Here is a 22,898-nt window from a genome sequence, read left to right on the forward strand (position 1 = left end):
GCTGAAACTTGCTTCAGCAGCTACTGTCACAAAGCTCTTTAGAAAGTCTTTCTGCAGATTCTGAAAATGAGCTTTTCTGACTCCAATTCATGACTTAAAATGAGTCATCTTTCAACACTATCTAGTTGTATAGAACACGCTAGTTATGCAAGTGCTACAAGTGAAGATTTCAGTTACTTGTTAAGACAACTTGTGCTTGGATGAGCCCCACGCTCCCTTTTTGCAATGATATTAAGTCCAGATTAATTTTTAATGTTGAATTAATTCAAGGTGCACTGCGAATAAGTTACTATTAGGTATGGCTAACAGTAGCTTTCTCCTCTGAACACTACTTTCCTAATAAATTACTTCCCTCTTCAGTTAACAGTAGAACAAAAACCTACACAACTGCATAGGAAATGCCTTTTAAGTTTTCTTTAGTGAAGTGTCTAGTATCTGGTTCTGAGTGATACATAGCAAAGAGACCTTTAGGCCTCAAGATAAGTGGTTCTCAACCAGGGGGCCACAAGCAGGTTTCATGGGGTCCACCAAGCAAGGCCAGCATTAGACTTGCTGTTTCTCCTCTTGTATACAGAGTTGCATGTATAGAAGGTGTCACTAACAGAGTTTCTAGGAAAGAAATGCTATTGCAGCAGGCAGTGAGAAGAGAGCACCCCCTTGGCTGGATGGCTGTGGATTATAATGCCAAAAATAAAAAACTGTAGTTGTTCTACTTGCTGAAGGGAACTGAGGACACCAAGTGATCACACTTTTGGTTGGGTGAGCAATGTGGTAATTGTGCATGTTTAACACTAGTGATGAACTATAAACAGAACAGTAAAGAGAACTCAGGGTTGGAACCGAGCTGGGCTCTAGGCCATAACAAGGTTCCAAGAGTTAACCTTCCATTGGAGTAGATGTGGCCCTTGCTAGGAAAGGCAGAAAATGCACCAAAACCTGCCCTTCCTTAACTAAGACTGGCACTTTTAAATTGTCCCACCAATTGCCTGTTGAACACTGGAGCCAAAGATATCCAGTTGCATTCTGTCCTGTTTAAAAATTTTTATGCCAGGGAGGTACATGTAATGTATGCTAGGGCTCAGCAGGAAGTACAGCATGTCACAGACATGCAGTGAAAATAGTCAGATGTGGGATGCATTATACAGTAGCAATGAAGGTGCTGGGCCAGACAAGTGACTGGGATGAGGAAAAGCAGGTAGCCAAGTAGAAAGGCTAGCAATGTTACAGCATCTTTCCCACACATACAGCTCAGAAGAGCAGAAAGCAGGCTGGCCCCGTACCATTCACATCTAGCAGTACTGGCAGCTGGACAGCTTATATTTCTGAAATCTGTACAGCATCTAACAGATGGATAGAGGCAGAAGTGCTAATGTAAAAAAAGTTTATTAACAATAGTATGACCTTAACAGTGATAGGTTAGAGAATCACAGAGGCAAATCCCAGACATGTTCAGCATACAAAGAGCTGGATGCTGAAAAGTCACTGAAAATGAGGTCACAGTAATTAGCAAAACATTTTAATCTATTACACTAGGGAAGGGGAGAAGGAATACAATTGCAATGTTTCTAATTACTTTAAGTGTGGAAATCAGGATCACTTTATGAAGGAGACAGACCTGGGTCACTAACCACAACGGCCTTGCTCAGAGAAAGATTTCATGAGTTCTTCCTGCAGGGCCCCACAAGGAAATCTACTTCTTTGGTGCAATGATGCCTTCAAGTTGGGCCTGAAAGACAAACAACTCATTAAGTCCACTAGACTCAATCTACACCCCCACCCACCATTGCTGAAAGGTGACAGTTTTTCATTATTTCCAGAGCGAGGATGCTAGGAAGTTATTTGAATATTCCAGTGGAAACAGGCCAAGATTTTTCTCCTGGTTATTTCATTCCTTACTCCATGTTTTATAAATTAGTTTGTTTCATTCTTGGTACAGATGTGTTGCATTATGAGAAGAAAACTAAAAGTTGGCCTTGGTTCTATTCAGTGAAAGACCCATTTTATAATGTAAAGTATTGAAAATGAAATTAAATAAAAATTGCTGAAAAAGTGGTTTGTTCTCTCATTTCAGGCAGTATTATGCTTGCTAAATTAAACATTTGGCTCTCAGGGTTTGGAATGCAAGCTCTGACTCGGAGACAAAAGTATCTGGGAACTGCAAATTTTTCAGTCACTGAGACAACTTGACGCCCAAGTCCTGGATAAAAGAACTTGCTACTAATGCACAGGGAGCTTGTACTGTATGTAACTTCCAGTACTTAAATCAACAAAGTAAGTGGTAGCAATTGTAAGTGTTCAACTTTTTATAAATACTTCTGATTCAAGAAAGGACTATGGATCGGGTAGCAGCATATCCTTGGTCTAATGGCTACCTCATTCTGTGGCCTATGACTCTGCAAGGTGATCTGAAACTAACATCTGAGGAGGTTTTGAGTGTAAATGTGATAAAGTCAAAGATAAGGAAAGTAGCTCTGAGTGCTAAGTAAAGAGATTTAGTTCTGGCCGGAAAGTTCTGGGTTGTTTTAAATAGATATCTTTACCACAAGCATGAGGTAACTTTTCAACAGCAAAGACATGTTATCCTGGGATCAGCTAACACAAACCCTGCTTCCATCAAATTAAATATTTTTGGCCTGGAGAAGCATCTTAATTGCCAAAGCCAGGGTGCTTTATTTTAGAGTGAGAGTTATTCCTTCTGTCAAAAAGAACTAGACTGCCATGATCCACATGTATCAACCAGCCAAGCACAGCCATTGGAAGAGTTATTTTGACGTATTCTGGCTCCAGGAGACAGCACTAGCAGACAACTGGAGAAGTATTACTAGTTACAATACAGTAGTTATGCTTTAATCTGATCACAGCAAATGCTTCCTGCCTTAGGAACCCAGTTAGTAATGCGTCACTGCCATTTAGTATCTGTAATTCTACTGCACAAGAGAAAAGAGAGAGACTGGAAGCTCCCAGAAAATGTAGTGATATTGCCATTGAGTTCCCCTGAAGATTATGATTCCAATGCAGCTGAAGACATGTGGTTATAAAAAATAAGGGGTTCACAGAATCAGCCCACGTGACAGGTTCAGATTCAAGTTTCTTCCAAACAATTACTTTGCCCTCTACTGGAAACACACACATTTAAATTTGTAACAAAAGACCTATCCAAAAGTTCTTCAACCAAATCCCAAAGTTGCCTCTCACCCACAAGAAAGCTGTGAAGGTCAGCAGGCGGATAGGATATTATACTGACACATGAAAAGAAGTATAATAATGTGTCAGTATAATAATGCCTGCATCTGTAATTTTCACTCCATGCATTTCAAAAAGTGGGTTTTTTTACCCACAAAAGCTTATGCCCAAATAAATGTTAGTCTTAAAGGTGCCACCGGACTCCCTGTTATTTACAAAGCAAATATTTCAGTTGTTTTTCTACTAAGACATTGCAGTCAGAGTTTTTTTTACTAACCTTCAACTGCTGATTAGTTCGTTTCAGGAACTGCACCTCTTCACTATGTTTCTTCTCTTCTACCTGCCGCCTTTCACTTTCACGTTTTTCAATAGCTTCGCATTTAGCTTTCTGCTCATTCACTTGTCTTTCCAACTCTCGCTTTTCATCTTCTAATTCCGCAATCTTTTAAAGTACATAGATATGCCTGACATTCATTGCTATGTTTTTGAAATACAATGAAGATATAAGTTATGCATTTTACAGTCTTTAAATAATAAAAATGATAATAGCCAATTTATCCATTAAAAAGCAGCCTCAGGGAATCAGCAAGATGTATGTTTTGATGATCTGTACTGCCACCCAGTGGAACTAGAAAGTTTAAAAAAAAATCTAAATGAGATATTTTGAACGAGTTTATTGATGAAATCAGAAAACGACTCACATGTGAGTAGTGGAGCTGAGTGAAAAACGGTGAAGGTTTTGTTTGTTGATTTTGTTTGCAAAAAATTGTCAGAAAGCTCTACTAGATATATGAGAAAATATGATCTGCTGAGCCAGCATGAGGAAGATAGGAGACATTTGTGTGCCAGATCACAGGTACATTATGAAGTTATCAGCCCCACTTACTCTCTTTTCCATGTCAGATTTGCCCTGCTCAGCCTGTAATGCCTTCCTCATACCAAAGGCAACACTGCTTTCATACAGTGTCTGATAGGCAGCGATGGTCATTCGGATTTCATCTCTGACTCGAAGCAGCAACAATCCCCGCTCTGCACAGTTAATCGTAACCTCACGGATAAGTTCATCTTTAAATAAAAAGAGCATAATAGTAAAGATAGAGGGAAAATGTTTTACATAGGTATCAAAACAAACATTTTGACATGGGCCAGTGTGCCTGGCAAGGTAATTATAGCCATGACATTTGAGGTGTTCAAGGCAAGGCAGCGTAGACCTGAAGCTTCCTATTGCTAAGGAATTAACAAATCAATTACATTAATAAGAATTCTCTCTAAACAAGTGGCTGGTGTCTTCCTCCAGCCTCCGGAGTTGGTTTGTAGCAGCTGGAGGAGTAGCATAGTGTCACCAAGATGTTTAATAATTTAAGATGGATTAATCTAGTTATTGGAGTATAATCTAAGTGTGGTTGGATGAATCTTTCCCTCCCATGCAAATATGCAACAAATCCCAGCTTATTCTTCAATGCCCTGTTGATACGGTAACACCTCCTCAGTGTCAGCTTGTATATAGAATTTTTTTTAATACCGTTCTGAATACAAGCTGACACTAAGAGGAAGCAAGTACCGTATGTTTAATAACAGTGCAAGCTTCCCACATGCACTGTCTCCTGCCAGTGTGCCTCAACCCTGCCCTGTAGGGACCCATTTAGGCTGAAAGAGGAAAATGTGTGTCCATTCTAACCTTGGGTTCTTTGCTGAGACTTCACACAGGGGCCTACTTGTGTTAATTCTGATGTCGATCTCTGCACCAGGAACTGAACTGAGATCAACAGGTCATCAAACAGGCATGGGATGGTAATGATTCTCATTCCCTATTGACCAGGGGTAGATTGGAACCCATACACCTTAGATGAAAGTCTCTATTTCCCATTCCCTATGTCCTGAGCTATTCAGAAACTTCAGGTGTTTTAGTATCATTCAAATAAGCCTTTTGCTATGCTTTCTGGGACCTGGATGTATTCACTAACCAAAGCATTGTGAGTAGAGTTCCCTGCGGACAGGACAAATCCCAGTTTCTCGAGCCTGTCTTTGCTGTAGTTTGAGATCCAGCTCTTCCTGCAGATGAACTACATCCATTCGGGTACTGGGAGTGGTGGACACCTGCTGGATCCATAGCTGATTGTCTTCCACCCATTCTCTGCATCACAAAAGCAGCACAACTCAGTTTGTTAGCCATATTCATTGCCTTCATCATAGCTTCACTGCCAATAAAAGCATTGACGGCTATCAGCAACAACCTAGGAGCTGCCTCTGGATATGCTTGATCAAGCATATACTCGAGCACTGATTTCCACCACAAACTGAAACCATTTTTTGTTCACAGAAGCATGCAATACAAGTATTTTCTCCACCCTCCATAGTCATTACATCTGAGAGACAATGTCAGCACAGCTTTGGATCATTGCCCTGATCCTTAAACAAATACTGCCTTCACATCTTTCATTATCCCTGCTGAACTGGCATTTCAACAACAAAGGGAGCGCCAGTGTTTTACACATGCATGTACACTTCTCTAGTTACAAACTATAGAAATGATCCCTGAAAGTATAGTCTAGCAAGATAGGAACTTTTAGCTACGCAACACTTGGATGGCAGCAAACATGGCTAACTGCACACTACACAACCATCAAGCAAGACACAAGACTTAAAAAGGCTTGGGGACTGCTGCTTTGTGTCTGATACTGCAATGTCAGGAAAAAATTTTGAATTATATTACTTTAAAAACTGATGTATAATTAATCAGGGCCATTTGCTACCTCAGTACGTAATTGACATCTTTGTCACATTCAGAAAGAGCCAATACTGTTACAAATTAGACAACATACTTAACTACCACTCATCACCCAGCACAGATAACTAGCTATTAGATGGGCCACATTCATTGACAGGCACCAATATTTCATTTAGCTAAAAATCCATCCACCACTCTCCCCAACACCATTTTGTGACATTCACTGAATCCCAACTTCCAGACCCCCTCACTGCCTGCCTCTCCCTTGCCCTCCAGGTTAGAATTTTACATTGCTGGCTCTTCCTGCGATCCTAGGAAAGGTCCATGGTGAAAGGGGGAAAGAGCAGTTTCTTACCTTGGTGGCAGGATTGCATTTAAGATTTCTTCTGCTTGTTTTGTTGGATCTACAGATGTAGGAGTCGTCTTGGGTTTTGGAGGTGGCGGCACAGGTCCGGTTGACACAGGCTGCTGAGGACTCACTTTCAAAGAACGTGCCTGCAAATGAGAAACATCCCGGGACTGTACAGGCAGGGCACGTATTCCAGCCAGAGTGTGTGTGGAAGCAGACCCCAGAGAGACACTGGGGCAGAGAAGGAGGCCACTGATCCCACAAGGGAAGCCAACCTCCCCCTCATCCTCCACTACCCCCACTCCTTCCTGCCCATCCCCCCATTCACACAGCCCTCTCCCACACGTTCAGAGGATCTATGCAAGTCAGGAGAAAAGAGAAAGCCCCTCCTCACAAAGACTGTCAGCACACGTGGGGAAGGAAAAGTACCCCCAGCTCCACCCTGCCCCCCACGAGCCCCCTCCCCACGTACCCCCAGCTCCGCCCTGCCCCCCACGAGCCCCCTCCCCACGTACCCCAAGCTCCGCCCTGCCCCCCACGAGCCCCCTCCCCACGTACCCCCAGCTCCGCCCTGCCCCCCACGTACCCCCAGCCCCGCCCTGCCCCCCACGAGCCCCCTCCCCGCGTACCCCCAGCCCCGCCCTGCCCCCCACGAGCCCCCTCCCCACGTACCCCCAGCTCCGCCCTGCCCCCCACGAGCCCCCAGCTCCGCCCTGCCCCCCACGAGCCCCCCCCACGTACCCCCAGCTCCGCCCTGCCCCCCACGAGCCCCCCTCACGTACCCCCAGCTCCGCCCTGCCCCCCGCGTACCCCCAGCTCCGCCCTGCCCCCCGCGAGCCCCCCTCACGTACCCCCAGCTCCGCCCTGCCCCCCGCGAGCCCCCAGCTCCGCCCTGCCCCCCGCGAGCCCCCCTCACGTACCCCCAGCTCCGCCCTGCCCCCCGCGAGCCCCCAGCTCCACCCTGCCCCCCACGAGCCCCCTCCCCACGTACCCCCAGCTCCGCCCTGCCCCCCACGAGCCCCCTCCCCACGTACCCCCAGCTCCGCCCTGCCCCCCACGAGCCCCCTCCCCACGTACCCCCAGCTCCGCCCTGCCCCCCACGTACCCCCAGCCCCGCCCTGCCCCCCACGAGCCCCCTCCCCGCGTACCCCCAGCCCCGCCCTGCCCCCCACGAGCCCCCTCCCCACGTACCCCCAGCTCCGCCCTGCCCCCCACGAGCCCCCAGCTCCGCCCTGCCCCCCACGAGCCCCCCCCACGTACCCCCAGCTCCGCCCTGCCCCCCACGAGCCCCCCTCACGTACCCCCAGCTCCGCCCTGCCCCCCGCGTACCCCCAGCTCCGCCCTGCCCCCCGCGTACCCCCAGCTCCGCCCTGCCCCCCGCGTACCCCCAGCTCCGCCCTGCCCCCCGCGAGCCCCCAGCTCCGCCCTGCCCCCCGCGAGCCCCCCTCACGTACCCCCAGCTCCGCCCTGCCCCCCGCGAGCCCCCCTCACGTACCCCCAGCCCCGCCCCCCACGAGCCCCCTCCCCGCGTACCCCCAGCTCCGCCCTGCCCCCCGCGAGCCCCCCTCACGTACCCCCAGCTCCGCCCTGCCCCCCGCGAGCCCCCCTCACGTACCCCCAGCCCCGCCCCCCACGAGCCCCCTCCCCGCGTACCCCCAGCTCCGCCCTGCCCCCCACGAGCCCCCTCCCCGCGTACCCCCAGCTCCGCCCTGCCCCCCACGAGCCCCCTCCCCACGAGCCCCCTTCCTCACAGCTCAGCCCGCCCCCGTCCCGCTGCTCCCCCCCACTATCCCCCAGTTCGCCCCCCTACCCGCCTCCCGGGCCCGTCCCCCGCAGCCCTTCACCTTCGGGGAGCGCTTCTCCGGATTGCGGCTCACCAGCACCGGGGTCTCGTAGCGGAGCAGCGAGTCCGCCGGGGGGATCATGGCGGCTCGGAGGCCCGCACTCTCCCCGTGAGCGGTGGACCGTCACCACGGCAACGACGGGCCGCGCGCGCCGCACCCTAGCGTCGTTTCGTCATGACGTCCCGCCTCCACGCTCGGGAGCGTAAAGGCACCAAGACGCATATGCAAAAGCGAGCAGACGACGACTGGTCGCGCGTGCGCCGTAGCAGGTGTGCGGGGGAGGGAGACGATTGCACCTGCGCCGTGCGCATGCGTAGAGTGTAAAGCCTCTCGGCCGGCCCCTCAGATGTCAGCGAGACCAAGGGACCTCACTCGCTGCCTCCGTAGGCGGGGAACCGGTCCTCGGGCCCACGCGGCCAAGCCCAGCCCAGGGCTAGTCCCTGACGGGCCCCCCGCCTAACGCAGCGCGCTCGCTCCCCCGTGTCCTCGCCCCTGCGCCCCGCCCTTCCCATCAGGCGCGTGCAGCGCCATGAGCGGAGCAGCCGGGCGCGCGCGGCCCCGCCCCCCTGGCAGGCGTGCTTCCGGCTGGGCGCGCGCGCCGCACTGCGCTGTGCCCCGGAAGCGGAAGTGGGCGGGGACGGAGTCGCTCTTCCGGTTGGCGTTTGACTGGCGGGGCCTTGCGCAGCCGCTGCGTCCCCGCCTGCCCGGGGCTTGCGGCCGCAGCCATGGAGGAGGCCGTGACCGAGCGGCGGCGGCGGAAGCGGCGGCGGCAGCAGGAGCAACAAGCGGCGGCGGAGAAGCGGAGCCCCCGGCGCCCCCGCTCCGCCCGGGGCAGCCAGTCCCCCCCCGCCGAGCAGGGCCCGGCCCGCCCGGGCCGCAGCAGGTACCGGCTATAACGGGGGGCTCCTAGTGGGGAGACCCCGCTCGTCCTCCCGGGCGGTCCCTGGGTCCCTGCCCGACCGCCTTGTGCTCAGGGGAGCCCGTGCCCCCTGGGAGAGCCCCCCCATCCGTCCCGGCCGCTCATATCTTTCCTCCTCGTCCCCCTCTTCTTCCTGTAAGGCCGGTTCATCTCCCTCACCCCCAAATACACACAGTGGGGAGATCCTCCAACCCTTCACCGTAACCCCATCCTCCCACCGCACAATACAGTGCAGGGGTAGCTATAGTTTAAGGTTAAATTACCATGAGTATTTTGCACAAACTTTTCCATTCCTTTTTTTCTTGGGGACTGTGAGCCCAGCACATTATCTTTTTAATATTTAAAGGTCACCAGCAAAAAGAAAGAACAAGTCCTCTGCTAAAAGAAGCAAGTCTCCTCGAAGTAAAAGAAGTAGAAGCCCTCATCATATTGTAGTCAAAGTAAAGCAGGTAATTTACTCGATATTAACTACTAAGGGCCCAGTCTTCAACTCTTAAAAATAAACAAATTATAACTACCTCAGTTTTTGCTGTAAATGGTTGAGTATCTACAGGGATTAGCTGTTAATGATTCAGTAGGCATGTCAGGATTGTGTCATGGTACACCTTACCCTGCAAGCTGTTCCGTTGGCACAGAGTGCTGTTGATTTCAGTGTTGTCACACCTAGGCACAGGATTCTGATCAGGTGGAGTAGTACGCTCTCTTGGGGCCTTGGTGACAGCAGCAGGATTCATAGACTTTAAGGCCAAAAGGGACCATTATGATCATCTCATCTGATCTCTTGCATGTTATAGGTTACAGAACCTCACCCATCCACTCCTATACTAGACCCATAACCTCTGCTGAGTTGCTGCAAAAACTGAAAATGTGTAATGCTGTGCTTAACTTAAATAACTCTTTTTCCCTCCTGGGTATCTATTCCTTTGATGTAGAGGGCAATCATGTCTCCCCTCAGCCTTTGTTTTGTCAGGCTAAACAAGCCAAGCTCCTTGTGTCTCCTCACGTAAGGTAGGGTTTTTATTCCTCTGATCATTCTGGTAGCCCTTCTCTGCACCTGTTCCAATTTGAATTCATCTTTGTTAAACATGGGAGACCAGGCTGCATACAGTATTCCAGATGAGGTTTCACCAGTGCCTTGTATAATGGTAATAAGTTCCCTGTCTCTACAGGAAATACCTCACCTGATGCTCCTAGTCATGCTGTGATCAACCAATGCACCTCGGTCTTTTTCCTCTGTCGCATCCAACTGATATGTTCCCAGCTTATAGCAAAAATTCTTGGTAATCCCTAATTGCACTTTGCATTGTTAAATTTCAGCCCGTTTCTATTATTCCAGTTTTCAAGGTCATCAAGAGCCTCTTGTATGATATTTCAGTCCTCCTCAGAATTGGCAGTACTGCCCAACTTCGTGTCATTTGCAAATTTTGTTAGCACGCTCCCACTTTTTGTGCCAAGGTTGTTGTTAAAAATCTTAAATAAGATAGGTCCCAACACTGATCCCTGAGGAACTCTTTTCAGTTCTAATATTAATCCTTATCTTCTCCAGTGTAACTAATAATTTTCCATGTGGAACTATATCAAATGCGTACTGAAATCCAGGTAGATAAGAGCTACTAGATTTCCTTTGTCTAAAAAATCGTTATCTTCTCAAAGAAAAAAATCAGGTTGGTCTAGCACAAACTGTCTTTGTAAAACCATGTTTTATTTTTTCCCAATTACTGTTTAGCTCTATTCCCTTAACTACTTTCTCTTTCAAAATTTGTTCCAAGACCTTTCATGCAAGTGAGGTCAAAATAAAGTGAGGTTCGTAGTTTCCCAGATTACTTTTTTCCCTTTCTTAAAAATGGTACTATATTAGCAATTTTCCAGACATAGCCAATGCCCCTTGTTTAGGGATTCATTACAAATCCTTGCTATTGGCCTTGCAGTTTCATGTGCCGGTTTCTTTAATATTTTTGGATGCAGATGATACCAAACTGGGAGGGGTTGTAAGTGCTCTGAAGGATAGGATTAAAATTCAAAATGATCTGGACAAACTGGAGAAATGGTCTGAAGTAAATAGGATGAAATTCAATAAGGACAAATGCAAAGCCTTCCATTTAGGAAGGAACAATCAGTTGCACACATACAAAATGGGAAATGACTCCCTAGGAAGGAGTACTCTGGAAAGGGATCTGGGGGTCATAGTGGACCACAAGCTAAATATGAATCAACAATGAAACGCTGTTGCAAAAAAAGTGAACATCATTCTGGGATATATTAACAGGAGTGTTGTAAGCAAAACACAAGAAGTAATTCTTCCGCTCTACTCTGCTGTGATTAGGCCTCAACTGGAGTATTGCGTCCAGTTCTGGGTGCCACATTTCAGGAAGGATGTGGACAAATTGGAGTCCAGAGAAGAGCAACAAAAATGATTAAAGGTCTAGAAAACATGGCCTATGAGGGAAGATTGAAAAAAATGGATTTGTTTAGTCTGGGAAAGAGAAGACTGAGGGGGGACAAGATAACAATTTTCAAGTATGTAAAAGGTTGTTACAAGGAGGATGAAATAAAATTTGTTTTTCTTAACCTCTGAGGATAGGAGAAGAAGCAATGGGATTAAATTGCAGCAAGGGAGGTTTAGGTTGGATGTTAGGAAAAACTTCCTAACTGTCAGGATGGTTAAGAACTGGAATAAATTGCCTAGGGTGGTTGTGGAATCTCCATCATTGGAGATTAAAAGCAGATTAGTCTTGCCTTGAGTGCAGGGGACTGGACTAGATGACCTCTCGTTCTATGATTCTATGTAGCCAGCAGCTTTATGTCGACGGAAGAGAGATCTCCCGTCAACATAATTAAACCACCCCTAATGAGCGATGGTAGCTTTGTCAGTAGGAGAAGCTCTACAACTACCACTTATGCTGGCAAAATTTACGTTGCTCAAGGGGGTGTTTGGGGTTTTTTTGCATCCCTGAGCAACATAAATTTTGCTGACATTAAGTTTTAGTGTAGACAGGGCCTAAATCATTAACATAAAAATTACTGAGTTGTTATAAGAAAAGGAGTACTTGTGGCACCTTAGAGACTAACAAATTTATTAGAGCATAAGCTTTCGTGAGCTACAGCTCACTTCATCGGATGCATTTGGTGGAAAAAACAGAGGAGAGATTTATATACACACACACAGAGAACATGAAACAATGGGTTTATCATACACACTGTAAGGAGAGTGATCACTTAAGATAAGCCATCACCCACAGCAGGGGGGGGAAAGGAGGAAAACCTTCCATGGTGACAAGCAGGTAGGCTAATTCCAGCAGTTAACAAGAATATCAGAGGAACAGTGGGGGGTGGGGTGGGGGGGAGAAATACCATGGGGTATTCTTGTTAACTGCTGGAATTAGCCTACCTGCTTGTCACCATGGAAGGTTTTCCTCCTTTCCCCCCCCTGCTGTGGGTGATGGCTTATCTTAAGTGATCACTCTCCTTACAGTGTGTATGATAAACCCATTGTTTCATGTTCTCTGTGTGTGTGTATATAAATCTCTCCTCTGTTTTTTCCACCAAATGCATCCGATGAAGTGAGCTGTAGCTCACGAAAGCTTATGCTCTAATAAATTTGTTAGTCTCTAAGGTGCCACAAGTACTCCTTTTCTTTTTGCGAATACAGACTAACACGGCTGCTACTCTGAAACCTGAGTTGTTATAGTTAGGGATTATTTTTCCAACTTTAATATTGTACAGTGCTCTTCAAGAGTGTTCCTCATGCATGTGGTCCATGGTACCCTTCTTGGGGAAACTGAGAACCAAGATATGGGATGCTGGTAAATGAGATAAACCATGAGAGGAATCTCTTGCAAAGAGGGCTGAATAATGGAATGACTCGAAAACTGTGGCTGTTGAGTTCAGGCAAGGAATAAGCAGGTAAAGCAGAAGAATTCTGAGGGAAGAAAGATTTAGGGTTTATGCAAGTGTCAGTAGTACTAAACGTGCAGAAAACTGAATAGACAAAATATTAGGAAAATTTATTCTTAACATTGCTCTGTGAAATGTCGGTAATAGAGCAGTAGTTTGGGAAAAAAACACCTAAACCAAGTTTCCCATGTGTGGAAGTGACCAAACTGTTAGAGCATAGAAAATATCAAATATTTTAATTTAATTTTTTAGATTGTAAACCTTACAGGCCAAGGATTATCTTTTCTGTTTGTACAAGACCCAGCATAATCCTCAGTGAGGCTTTTGGGGTGCTACCATAATATAAATGTTTATAATAATATGCAATTTAAGCTAAGAAGCCAAATACTAGTAAACTCTATGTAACTCAAGAACCTCTACTTTTTAGAATAAAGTAACTGAAAAACGATTCTGCTTATATTTTTCTTACAAAACATGAGTTCATGGTCACACATTCCCTGAACAGTCAGTCATCTTCTCAGCTCCTAATTCAATGCAGGGATTGCAGGTCTGTGTTCTATTCTGGAGCTAATGTTATCTGCTCTAACTCAGAGACCTTAAACATGGGTCTTAGCAGGTGAATGAGGAAGTAATTTTCATCCACTTTTTAAAAACCTGTGTACTTCATGATTGAGTTTTGTTCTATAGTTTTGTATTAAATTGAAATTTTAAAGACCAAACAAAATTCCCCGTGTTTTTTCCATCTTTAATTCTAAATAGATCACTGTCAGATTTTCTTTGTTACAGGAGCGAGATGATCATTCCCGGAGAGGACATGAGGAACGACAGCACAGAGGTCAGTCAGAGCAAGAACACAGACGAGATAGAAATGGTGACAGAGACAGACACAGAGATCGTTCAAAGAGAAGGAAAAATCCCAATGAAAGGCCAGGAGGTCGAGGGTATGAAAGAGAGAGGGATACCCAAAATCTCCGTGAGCAGCAAGACGAGAGGGAATTTTATAATGAGAGAAGACGTGAGCATCGCCAGAAGAATGAAGCAAGCAGTGGTGATGAGACTCTGGACCTTGGGAAACCTGATGGTGAAAATAAAGACAAAGATCCAACAAATAAAGAGAAACCAAGTTTTGAACTGTCTGGTGCACTCCTGGAGGATTCAAACACCTTCCGAGGTGTTGTGATTAAATATAGCGAGCCCCCGGAAGCTCGGATTCCAAAGAAGCGATGGCGTCTCTATCCTTTTAAGAATGATGAGGTTCTCCCAGTCATGTACATTCACAGACAGAGTGCTTACCTGTTGGGCAGGCACCGAAGAATCGCAGATATTCCTATTGACCACCCCTCTTGCTCCAAACAGCATGCTGTGTTTCAGTATCGGTAAGTGTCACTCACTGTGTCTACCTAGGAAACCGGATTGTAGTGGAGGCTAGAAGTGAATGGCATGTAGGGTACCAAAATCCTCTGCAAACTAGTAAATCTATAAATGTATCTTCTATTTCAGTATTAGCTGGTTTTTACGTACAACAGCTGTGTATCCTTTTAGCGGTAATCAAAATTACCTTCGATTCCTCACATCTAACCATAGGCAGCCTTTAAGAAAGGCAAAGAGTACAGCAATAGTCAAAATAGAATTAGATATACATTGGAACCGGATTAACACTTGTAGTCTTGCTTAATAGGTGAAAAGGAGCATTTCCAGATTGGTCCAACACAATATGGGGTGCTGGCTTTCCTTTGAAGCAGCAGGGATTGCCCACCACTGGAGGCAGAGTTGCTGTTTGTTGATGGAATGAATTATTTGTTCTGGTTTAACAATTTGTATATTACTAGTCTTGATCTTTTTAATGTTTAAAACATGGCACAGGCTTTCATTTAACTTCAGCTCATTCTATTTGGAGAGAATTTTTTAGGCAGGCTGAGTGCCTCATATCTTTTCAGAGACTTAACTTTCTGTATTTAATGAGATTTTTTGGAAATTGAGGTATTGGCTATCTTGAAGTTATTCTGAAAGATTCATCTTCATTTTTATTAACAGCATAAAGTGGCTGGTTATACTATCATTATGGTTTAAAGGTTTTCTGTTTTTGCCAGGCTTGTGGAGTACACCCGTGCCGATGGTACAGTTGGCCGCAGAGTCAAGCCTTACATCATTGACCTTGGCTCTGGCAATGGTACTTTCCTAAATAACCAACGGATTGAACCTCAACGTTACTATGAATTGAAAGAAAAGGACGTGCTGAAGTTTGGGTTCAGCAGCAGGGAATATGTCCTTCTCCATGAATCTTCAGATACATCTGAGGTGGACAGGAAACCAGATGAGGAGGAGGAAGAAGAGGAGGAGGAGGAGGAAGAGTCAGACAGTTAACAGATCAGAAAGAGACTTCAAAGATCTTCTTTCAGTAGAACTTGAGTCTGGATGTGAACGTTGAAGCATCACAGCACTGATGCCTCTTATTGCCTTAAAGTCTTTCCTCTGTTGCTGATCAGCTCTCACTGTAGTTAATTTTGGGAAACTCCTGACTTACTCATCTCTTTTGTAGGTTTGAAACTTATCAGGAAATACAGCTTTTGCTTTAAGAAGATTCTCCCTAATATAAAGAAAATAAAATAGAAGGCACCTGAAAGTGAGAGTTCCAGGGATGGAGCTCTTCATCACATGTAAAAATAAATATGTAAGGTTGTACTTAAAGGATATGGAACAAAATAGGCATTTTTAAAAAGAACATGGTTTTGCAAACTGTTTTGTCGACAATCCTTTGAAATTGCCCCTTTATTCTTAACTAGAATCTTAGTTAAATCGAACATGATCTGATGTTTTGTAGTGTCCAGTTATTTGATCTGATTTGCTGAATTGTACACACAGCAAACCACTCGCTAGCAGAGGAATTGACCAGGTTTGTGTCACTGAAAAGGAAGATACGTTGCAAATCTTCTCTTTGTATTCATATGATTTAGGTAGCCAGTTTGCATTGAAATGGTTTTTCAGGGAAGGACGTTTCACCAGAATACCTTGTAATTTATAAGCAGTGTAGCTTTGAAAAGAAAGAAAATGCTTCATGGGACCTTAAGTTATGATAGTGTGGCTTGCTGTCGAAGGCTGTATGCACTCAGTATGTTGCAAATGTTTGCTGACATTGCCTCTGGATACTGATTTTTATCCATATTTGAAGCTAGTTTTTTTGTTACTTTGACACCACTCTGACCCATGAATCATTTCACATAATTTCTGCGTTTAATTGTTGCCATCAAAAAGAAAAATAGCCATTGTTTGTTTTAACCATAATTTGCACTATTTTTTTTAAATTTTACGTTATGGAAAATATTGTACTGTCATGTCTGAAATACTTTTTCATCTGCCTGTAACAGAAAACAGTCAATACTTCATAATTGTGAAGTTTTGTTTCAGAAAAACATTTTCAAAGCATGGAACTATTTAGATTTGCATAAATTCAGACATCTTCCTGAGTTTTACCTTGTGATATAAGAAATGTAACTTACTTCACTTTGATTACTAATTTTCCCTCCTGTTTGTGATGTATGGGCACATACTGTCTTCATGTGTTATGTATATACTTCTTGTGTGTATATACATAAGTTGTATATTTATACACACAACAAAAGTTTGTGTAAATATGGGGTGTCCATGCGGGTTTTCAAACAGTAGGCATAAGAAGAATGTGCTTTGGATAGCAGACTGTCCTTTATATGTACTCTGGGGTTTTTAAATAAAGAATTTGTAAATTTAGCCCTAGCTGCCTTTAGTTGTAACATTTTTCTAGTGTCCAGCTTGGTTTTGCTTTATATTTTCTGAAATAGATACTATATATATATATATATTCTTAATAAAAATGCACAAATACAAAAAGGGTGGGGGAAATTCTAATATTGAGGGTATACATTGTTTAGAATGCTGTAATACATTCAGCAAGGAAAGGCTAGATTGGTGAAACATAGATAATTCTAGAATTGTGTTCGTTTGGTAATTCATTACTTTTATTTTTTGTTAATACTATAGTACTACTTTATTTTGTCATAAAAAGCAGGAGTACCAGTCAGAAGATGAAATTTCTCATCTTTACAAATGGCATTATTGTGGTTTCATGGCTCAGTGGCAGATCTCCGTGTGTACACTTGAAGATTATTTTGTGTGTCTGCTTTAAAATGGGAGTGATCACATCTAATTCAAACGAGCGCTGATTATACTTCTCGCAGAGCTGAGCAGTCTCTCACTTCTGCCAGCAGCACCCAAGCCATCCTAGTTTTTGGTGTCTGTGTGCCAGCTGTGCTGTTGCATGTTTGTTTTGTAATCTGAATGTACACCCATCGGGTACTGAAGTCACCAAAGACTCCAGCTAGGTGATTTTATGTTCTACTCCGGCAGATCCTATCTGTACACTCTTAAAAAAATAGTGTTTGTTCTGAAAGTGAGAGAGGGGTGCATATGGCTCAAACCAGAGCTGTGAAACCCTTGCGTGGCTGCATGGTACCTAGCCAAGTTTAGTGTCTGTGATTTCCAGTTGCGTTGTGTTAGTATCTTCTGGAATGTGGACATATATACATTAAGGGGTGCCTAGACCACCAAACATAATAGATTATATGACTTGACAGATTCAACCAATACTTTGAAAGATGGGCTAGTTTGTCCTAAATCTTTACTTTTTTCAGAAAGTGTCACCAGCACCTTTGGATTATTTTAAAAATTAAAATGTTGGCTGCTACTAGCTCAACAGGTTTAACCTAGTTAGACAAAACAGAACATATAAAGCCTAATAAAGTGCAGTACTGATTTCTTCTTAATAAATATGACACTGGCCCATTAGAATGGATCTTCTTTCTTCCACAAAGAGAAGACACAGAGCTCAAATACTCATAGCTGTGATGTAAAGGTGAGATTAAAAATATGAGTAGAACACTTTTTCAAGTTTGTTCACTATACACTTCCTGATGTTGCTGATTTGTGACTCTTTCAGCTCCATCTAAGGAATGGCACTGATTTGCTTCAGGCAGAAGTCATGTCCAGTCATGGGTCTGGATGTATGAAATGTCTACTGAAATTCCTAAATAGGGTACAATGTGATGATTTGTAATTACCCTTTTCAGACTTGATTACACAGTGTACAATAGCACAAAACTATTATTTTGATTTTTGCTGTACTGCATCAGTTGGGGTGGCTTTTTTTTTTATGCTAGACCAAATAGGTTTCTTGTGGTAGAATCCAACAACTGTAGTACACCAACACTCTGTGGTGGTGTGAAAACCAAAGCAACCCTCTTTCTAAATGCAACATCCAAATTTACGTGCAAGTGATTTCTTCCCCCCCCACCTTGTTTTTTTATTAGTGTAAAATCTGATGACTCCTTGTATCAGGCCATGAAAACACTTAGAAATGCATGTATGTAAAGTTATACTATTAATATTATGCAACTAATGTGCTTAAGTGTTTGCAGGATTGGGCCCATAAATTGTCCTAATTGGACAATATAAGAATTTTACTCAGTATTTCTTTCCATCGCTCTGTTCTGCTTTTCCTGGGAAATAGCTTGCCCCAATGTGGTCATGAACCAGCTCAGTAACTACCAATGCAATGTGATGTTTTACTGTTGGTGATTGAAGTATTGATTCAAATATCAAATTTTCCTTAAATTGTTTAAAAGCTTGCATCTTTTAAAAATATCTTACGGCAGTTCAAGCTAGCTGCCATTTGCTAAGCATCACAGAAGTTTACATTTTGGAACTGAGTTTTACTTGTGGAAATATACCAGTTGTATCTTTTTTTGAATGGTTGTGTCTACACTTTGTTATAAATGGCACAGTATTTAGCATACAGTATGTTAAGTTTGTATCAAGTCAAATGTATAAAATCCATTTTAAATTAAAATTCTAGAATTTCATCAGACCCTGCTTTAAATGGCATGGTGAATGTGTTTTTTAACAAAGGTGCTGGGTGCAAGGCTGCTATTGTACTTATTAATACTGCAGTAGCGTAGGGGACGGGAATACATATCAATATTTCCTATAATATGGCCTTTTGTTCATATACCCTTTAATCTAGCCATCATTAATTGGCTGATTTCTTAGTGTGTCCTGGGAGAAATGAGTCTTCAGAAGGATATGGAGCAGGAAGAGAGGAGTTGCTCCCCACGTCAACTTGGGGGAAGGGGTTGAGGAGGCTGGGATCAGCTGGGCAGCTGTAGAGGTTATAAAGAGAACAAATGAGAAACTAATGCTGTTGGTTACCGGACCCTTTTGGATATCTGACTACTGCCGAGAGAGAAACTTTAATAACCCTAATCCATGCTACGTGACTAGAGCTATGAAATACCTCAGTGCCATAGGCCTGTCTACATTGACAGTTGTAACTACGGGGGGGGGGTTGTATTTTAAATTATACAGATATACTGGTACAAACTGGATGCAGTTACACCAGTATAGCTTATTCCCTTTCCTATACAGGAATAGCTATGTGGGGATAGGACACCTTTATAGTCCCATAACTGCATCCACACTAGAGCGGTGTAATGCTTTAATTATACCAGTATAGCTAGAGCAGTACAACTTTGCCAGTAAGGCCTGTCTGCACTGGACTCCTGTGTGTCACGTGCTTATTAGTTGGTGTCAGTAACTTGAATCTTCAGCAAAAATGGAGCTACTTGTTGGGTGTAGCTTTAGTATTTCTAAATCTTCTGGAACATAAGTGGTATTTTGCATAGAAATCAGAGCGGGAGGTCCACGTTGCTGTGTGCAGCAGGAGCAGAGCCATTGACAAGCTTCAGTATGTTCCAGGGGACAATGAAGGACGTTACAAACTTCCAGACAAACTCATTCAAAAATCTCAATAAAATTCTGATCTATTCACCACTGTCCCTTGGGCTGTACATTTTCTTTACAAAAAACTAACTGCCAGGTAGAAAAAAATTATCATTGTGCTAGAGAAGCAAACCAAAATCGTCAGGTTTGCATAGTTAGTAACCAGGGCTAATTAAAGACAAGTTTATTGGGAGAACAACTGAGAAGATTACAGTGGGGTCACTGTAAGAGATCAACCTGACTCCAGAGAACAGCAAGGGTTGACTAGGCTAATGAAACCTGTTTCCTTTAGGAAAGTAGGAAGCAGTGAAAATACAGCAGTGGATCTCCTTCAAAATGCCTACGAAGGGCGCGGTGAGGGGTGGATGGGGTGTTGGGTGGAACTGAGTATGGGGTGGCAGGTTTTAGTGCTTGTCTGGGTATAGGTTGGATGAGGGTGCCAGGGGCTGAGTGGGGGAGTTTCTGGATGGGGGTGCCAGGGGTGGGCTCTGGTGCAGGCTGGATGAGACGGGGGGGCTCTGGATGGATGTGAGTGGGGGGAGGGTTCAGGTGGACGGTGCGGGGGCTATGAATGCAGGGTGAATAGGGATGCCCTAGGGGACTCAGTGCAGGGTGGCTGGAGGAAGGCTCGGGGGGGGGGGGGTGCCAAGGTGCTTTCAGTACACAGTGGATGCGGGACCTGGGGTGAGGGTCTCTGTGCCGAGGCGGTCCGGGGGGGGCTTGGTGCAGAATGGATGGGGCTATCAGCAGGGGGTCGGTGCAGGGTGGATGGGAGTCCCGGGGTGGGGTCCTGGGGAGGTTTGGTGTAGGGTGGGCAGGAGTCCCAGGGGGGTTTGATGAGTGTGGGGGGGTCTCAGGGTGGGGGTCTCAGTGCAGAGGGGTCCTGCGGGGGGCTTGGTGCGGGGTGAATGGGGATTTGGGGGGGTCTCGGTGCAGGAGATCCCAGAAGGGTTCAGTGGGATGGGTTTCAGGGTGGGGGTCTCGGTGCAGGGTGGAGGGGGGTCCCAGGAGGGCTGGGGGGGGTCTCAGTGCAGGAGGTCTCGGGGGGAGGTCCTGAGCGGGGAGTATCGGGGGGGGTCTTGGTGCAGGGTGATGGGGATCTCGGTACAGAGGGGTCCAGGGGGGACTCGGTGCGGGAGGTCCCCGGGGGGTCTCGGTGCAGGGTGGATGGGGATATTGGGGGGGGGGGCATCTCGGTGCAGGAGGTCCTGGGGGGGCTCGGTGGATGGGGGTCCCGGGGAGAGGCTTGGTGCGTGGTGAATGGGGATCTCAGTGCAGAGGGGTTCTGGGAGGGGGGCTTGGTGCATGGTAGAAGGGGGTCCCCGGTGGGTTTGGGGGGGTCCTAGTGCAGAGGGATCTGGGGGGGGCTCAGTGCAGGGTTGCTGGGGATATTGGGGGGGTAGCTCGGTGCAGGAGGTCCCGGGGGGACTCGGTACAGGGTGGGTTGGGATACTGGGGGGGGTGGCTCGGTGTAGGAGGTCCCGGGGGGGCCCGGTGCAGGGTGGAGGGGATATGGGGGGGGTCTCGGTGTGTGGATGGGGGTCCCCGGGGGGCTTGGGGGGTCCCAGTGCAAAGGGGTCCCGGGGGTCTCGGTGCGCGGGGTGGATGGGGGTCTCCGAGGGGCTCAGGGGGGTCTCGGTGCAGGAGGTTCTGGGGGGGTCCCCGTGCAGAGGGGTCCCGGGGGGGCTCGGCATGGGGTGAATGGGGGTCCCCGAGGGGTTCGGGGGATCTCAGTACAGGAGGTCCTGGTGGGGGCTCGGCATGGGGTGGATGGGGGTCCCCGAGGGGCTCGGGGGGGGGCTCGGTGCAGGAGTTCCCGGGGCGGCTTGGTGCAGGGTGGGTTGGGATATTGGGGGGGGTGGCTCGGTGCAGGAGGTCCCGGGGGGGTCCCAGTGCAGAGGGGTCCCGCTGGGGGCTCGGCGTGGGGTGGATGGGGGTCCCCGAGGGGTTGGGGGGGTCTCGGTGCAGGAGATCCTGGTGGGGGCTCGGCACGGGGTGGATGGGGGTCCCCAAGGGGTTCGGGGGTCTCGGTGCAGGAGGTCCCGGGGGCAACCTGGGGGGGCTCGGCGTGGGGTGGATGGGGGTCCCTGAGGGGTTCTGGGGCGGTCTCGGTGCAGGAGGTCCCGGGGGGGTCTCGGTACAGGAGGTCCCGGGGGAGTTCCGGGGGGGCTCGGCGCGGGGTGGATGGGGGTCCCCGAGGGGTCCCGGGGGGGTCTCGGTGCAGGAGGTCCCGGGGGGATCCGGGGGAGGCTCGGCGCGGGTGGATGGGGGTCCCCGAGGGGTTCGGGGGGTCTCGGTGCAGGAGGTCCCGGGGGGGTCCTGGGGGGGCTCGGCGCGGGTGGATGGGGGTCCCCGATGGGTCTGGGGGGGCTCGGCGGGCTGGATGGGGGTCCCGGGGGGGCTCGGCGTGGGTGGATGGGGGTCCCCGAGGGGTCCCGGGGGGGCTCGGTGCAGGAGGTCCTGGACGGGTCCTGGGGGGGCTCGGCGCGGGTGGATGGGGGTCCCCAAGGGGTCCCGGGGGGGCTCGGTGCAGGAGGTCCCGGGGGGGCCCCGGGGGGGCTCGGCGGGCTGGATGGGGGTCCCGGGGGGTCCCGGGGCGGCTCGGCGCGGGTGGATGGGGGTCCCGGGGGTCCCGGGGGGTCTCGGTGCAGGAGGTCCCGGGGGGTCCCGGGGGGGCTCGGCGGGCTGGATGGGGGTCCCGGGGGTCCCGGGGGGGCTCGGTGCCGGAGGTCCCGGGGGTCCCGGGGGGGCTCGGCGCGGGTGGATGGGGGTCCCGGGGGTCCCGGGGGAGCTCGGCGCGGGTGGATGGGGGTCCCGGGGGAGCTCGGCGGGCTGGATGGGGGTCCCGGGGGTCCCGGGGGGGCTCGGCGGGCTGGATGGGGGTCCCCAGGGGTTCCGGGGGGGCCGGGCGGGATGGGGTGGGGGTCCGGGGGGGCTCCGGGGGGTGGGGGGGGGGTGCCACGGGGGTCCCGGGGGGGCTCGGCGGGCTGGATGGGGGTCCGGGGGTTCCGGGGGGCTCGGTGCAGGAGTCCCGGGGGTCCAGGGGGGGACTCGGCGGGGGGATGGGGTACCGAGGGTCCGGGGGAGCTCTGTGCAGGAGGTCACGGGGGTCCGGGGGGGCTCGGCGGGCTGGATGGGGGTCCCGAGGGTGACCCGGGGGGCTCGGGCAGGAGG

The 22,898-nt window shown here is 48.1% G+C and overlaps 2 protein-coding genes and 1 pseudogene across 2 annotated transcripts; 1 reads left to right on the forward strand and 2 right to left on the reverse strand.

Moving 5' to 3' along the window:
* Positions 1-1,367: 1,367 nt before the first annotated feature.
* Positions 1,368-8,681, reverse strand: DNALI1 (dynein axonemal light intermediate chain 1). Its single transcript, XM_038377733.2, has 6 exons — positions 8,105-8,681; positions 6,267-6,406; positions 5,148-5,317; positions 4,070-4,248; positions 3,461-3,625; positions 1,368-1,726 (listed from the first exon to the last, which is right to left on the reverse strand). The coding sequence occupies exons 1-6, from the start codon at positions 8,183-8,185 to the stop codon at positions 1,691-1,693; spliced, it is 771 nt and encodes a 256-aa protein (XP_038233661.1). The 5' UTR covers positions 8,186-8,681; the 3' UTR covers positions 1,368-1,690.
* Positions 5,608-5,734, reverse strand: LOC119845602 (annotated as a pseudogene).
* Positions 8,682-8,735: 54 nt separating the features above from the next.
* Positions 8,736-18,810, forward strand: SNIP1 (Smad nuclear interacting protein 1). The gene is made up of 4 exons (XM_038377732.2): positions 8,736-8,987; positions 9,370-9,472; positions 13,704-14,293; positions 15,008-18,810. Exons 1-4 carry the CDS (start codon positions 8,830-8,832, stop codon positions 15,279-15,281), a joined length of 1,125 nt encoding a protein of 374 aa, XP_038233660.1. The 5' UTR covers positions 8,736-8,829; the 3' UTR covers positions 15,282-18,810.
* Positions 18,811-22,898: the final 4,088 nt, after the last annotated feature.

The sequence above is a fragment of the Dermochelys coriacea genome, chromosome 19 (assembly GCF_009764565.3).
Source record: "Dermochelys coriacea isolate rDerCor1 chromosome 19, rDerCor1.pri.v4, whole genome shotgun sequence".
Lineage (NCBI taxonomy): Eukaryota > Metazoa > Chordata > Testudines > Dermochelyidae > Dermochelys > Dermochelys coriacea.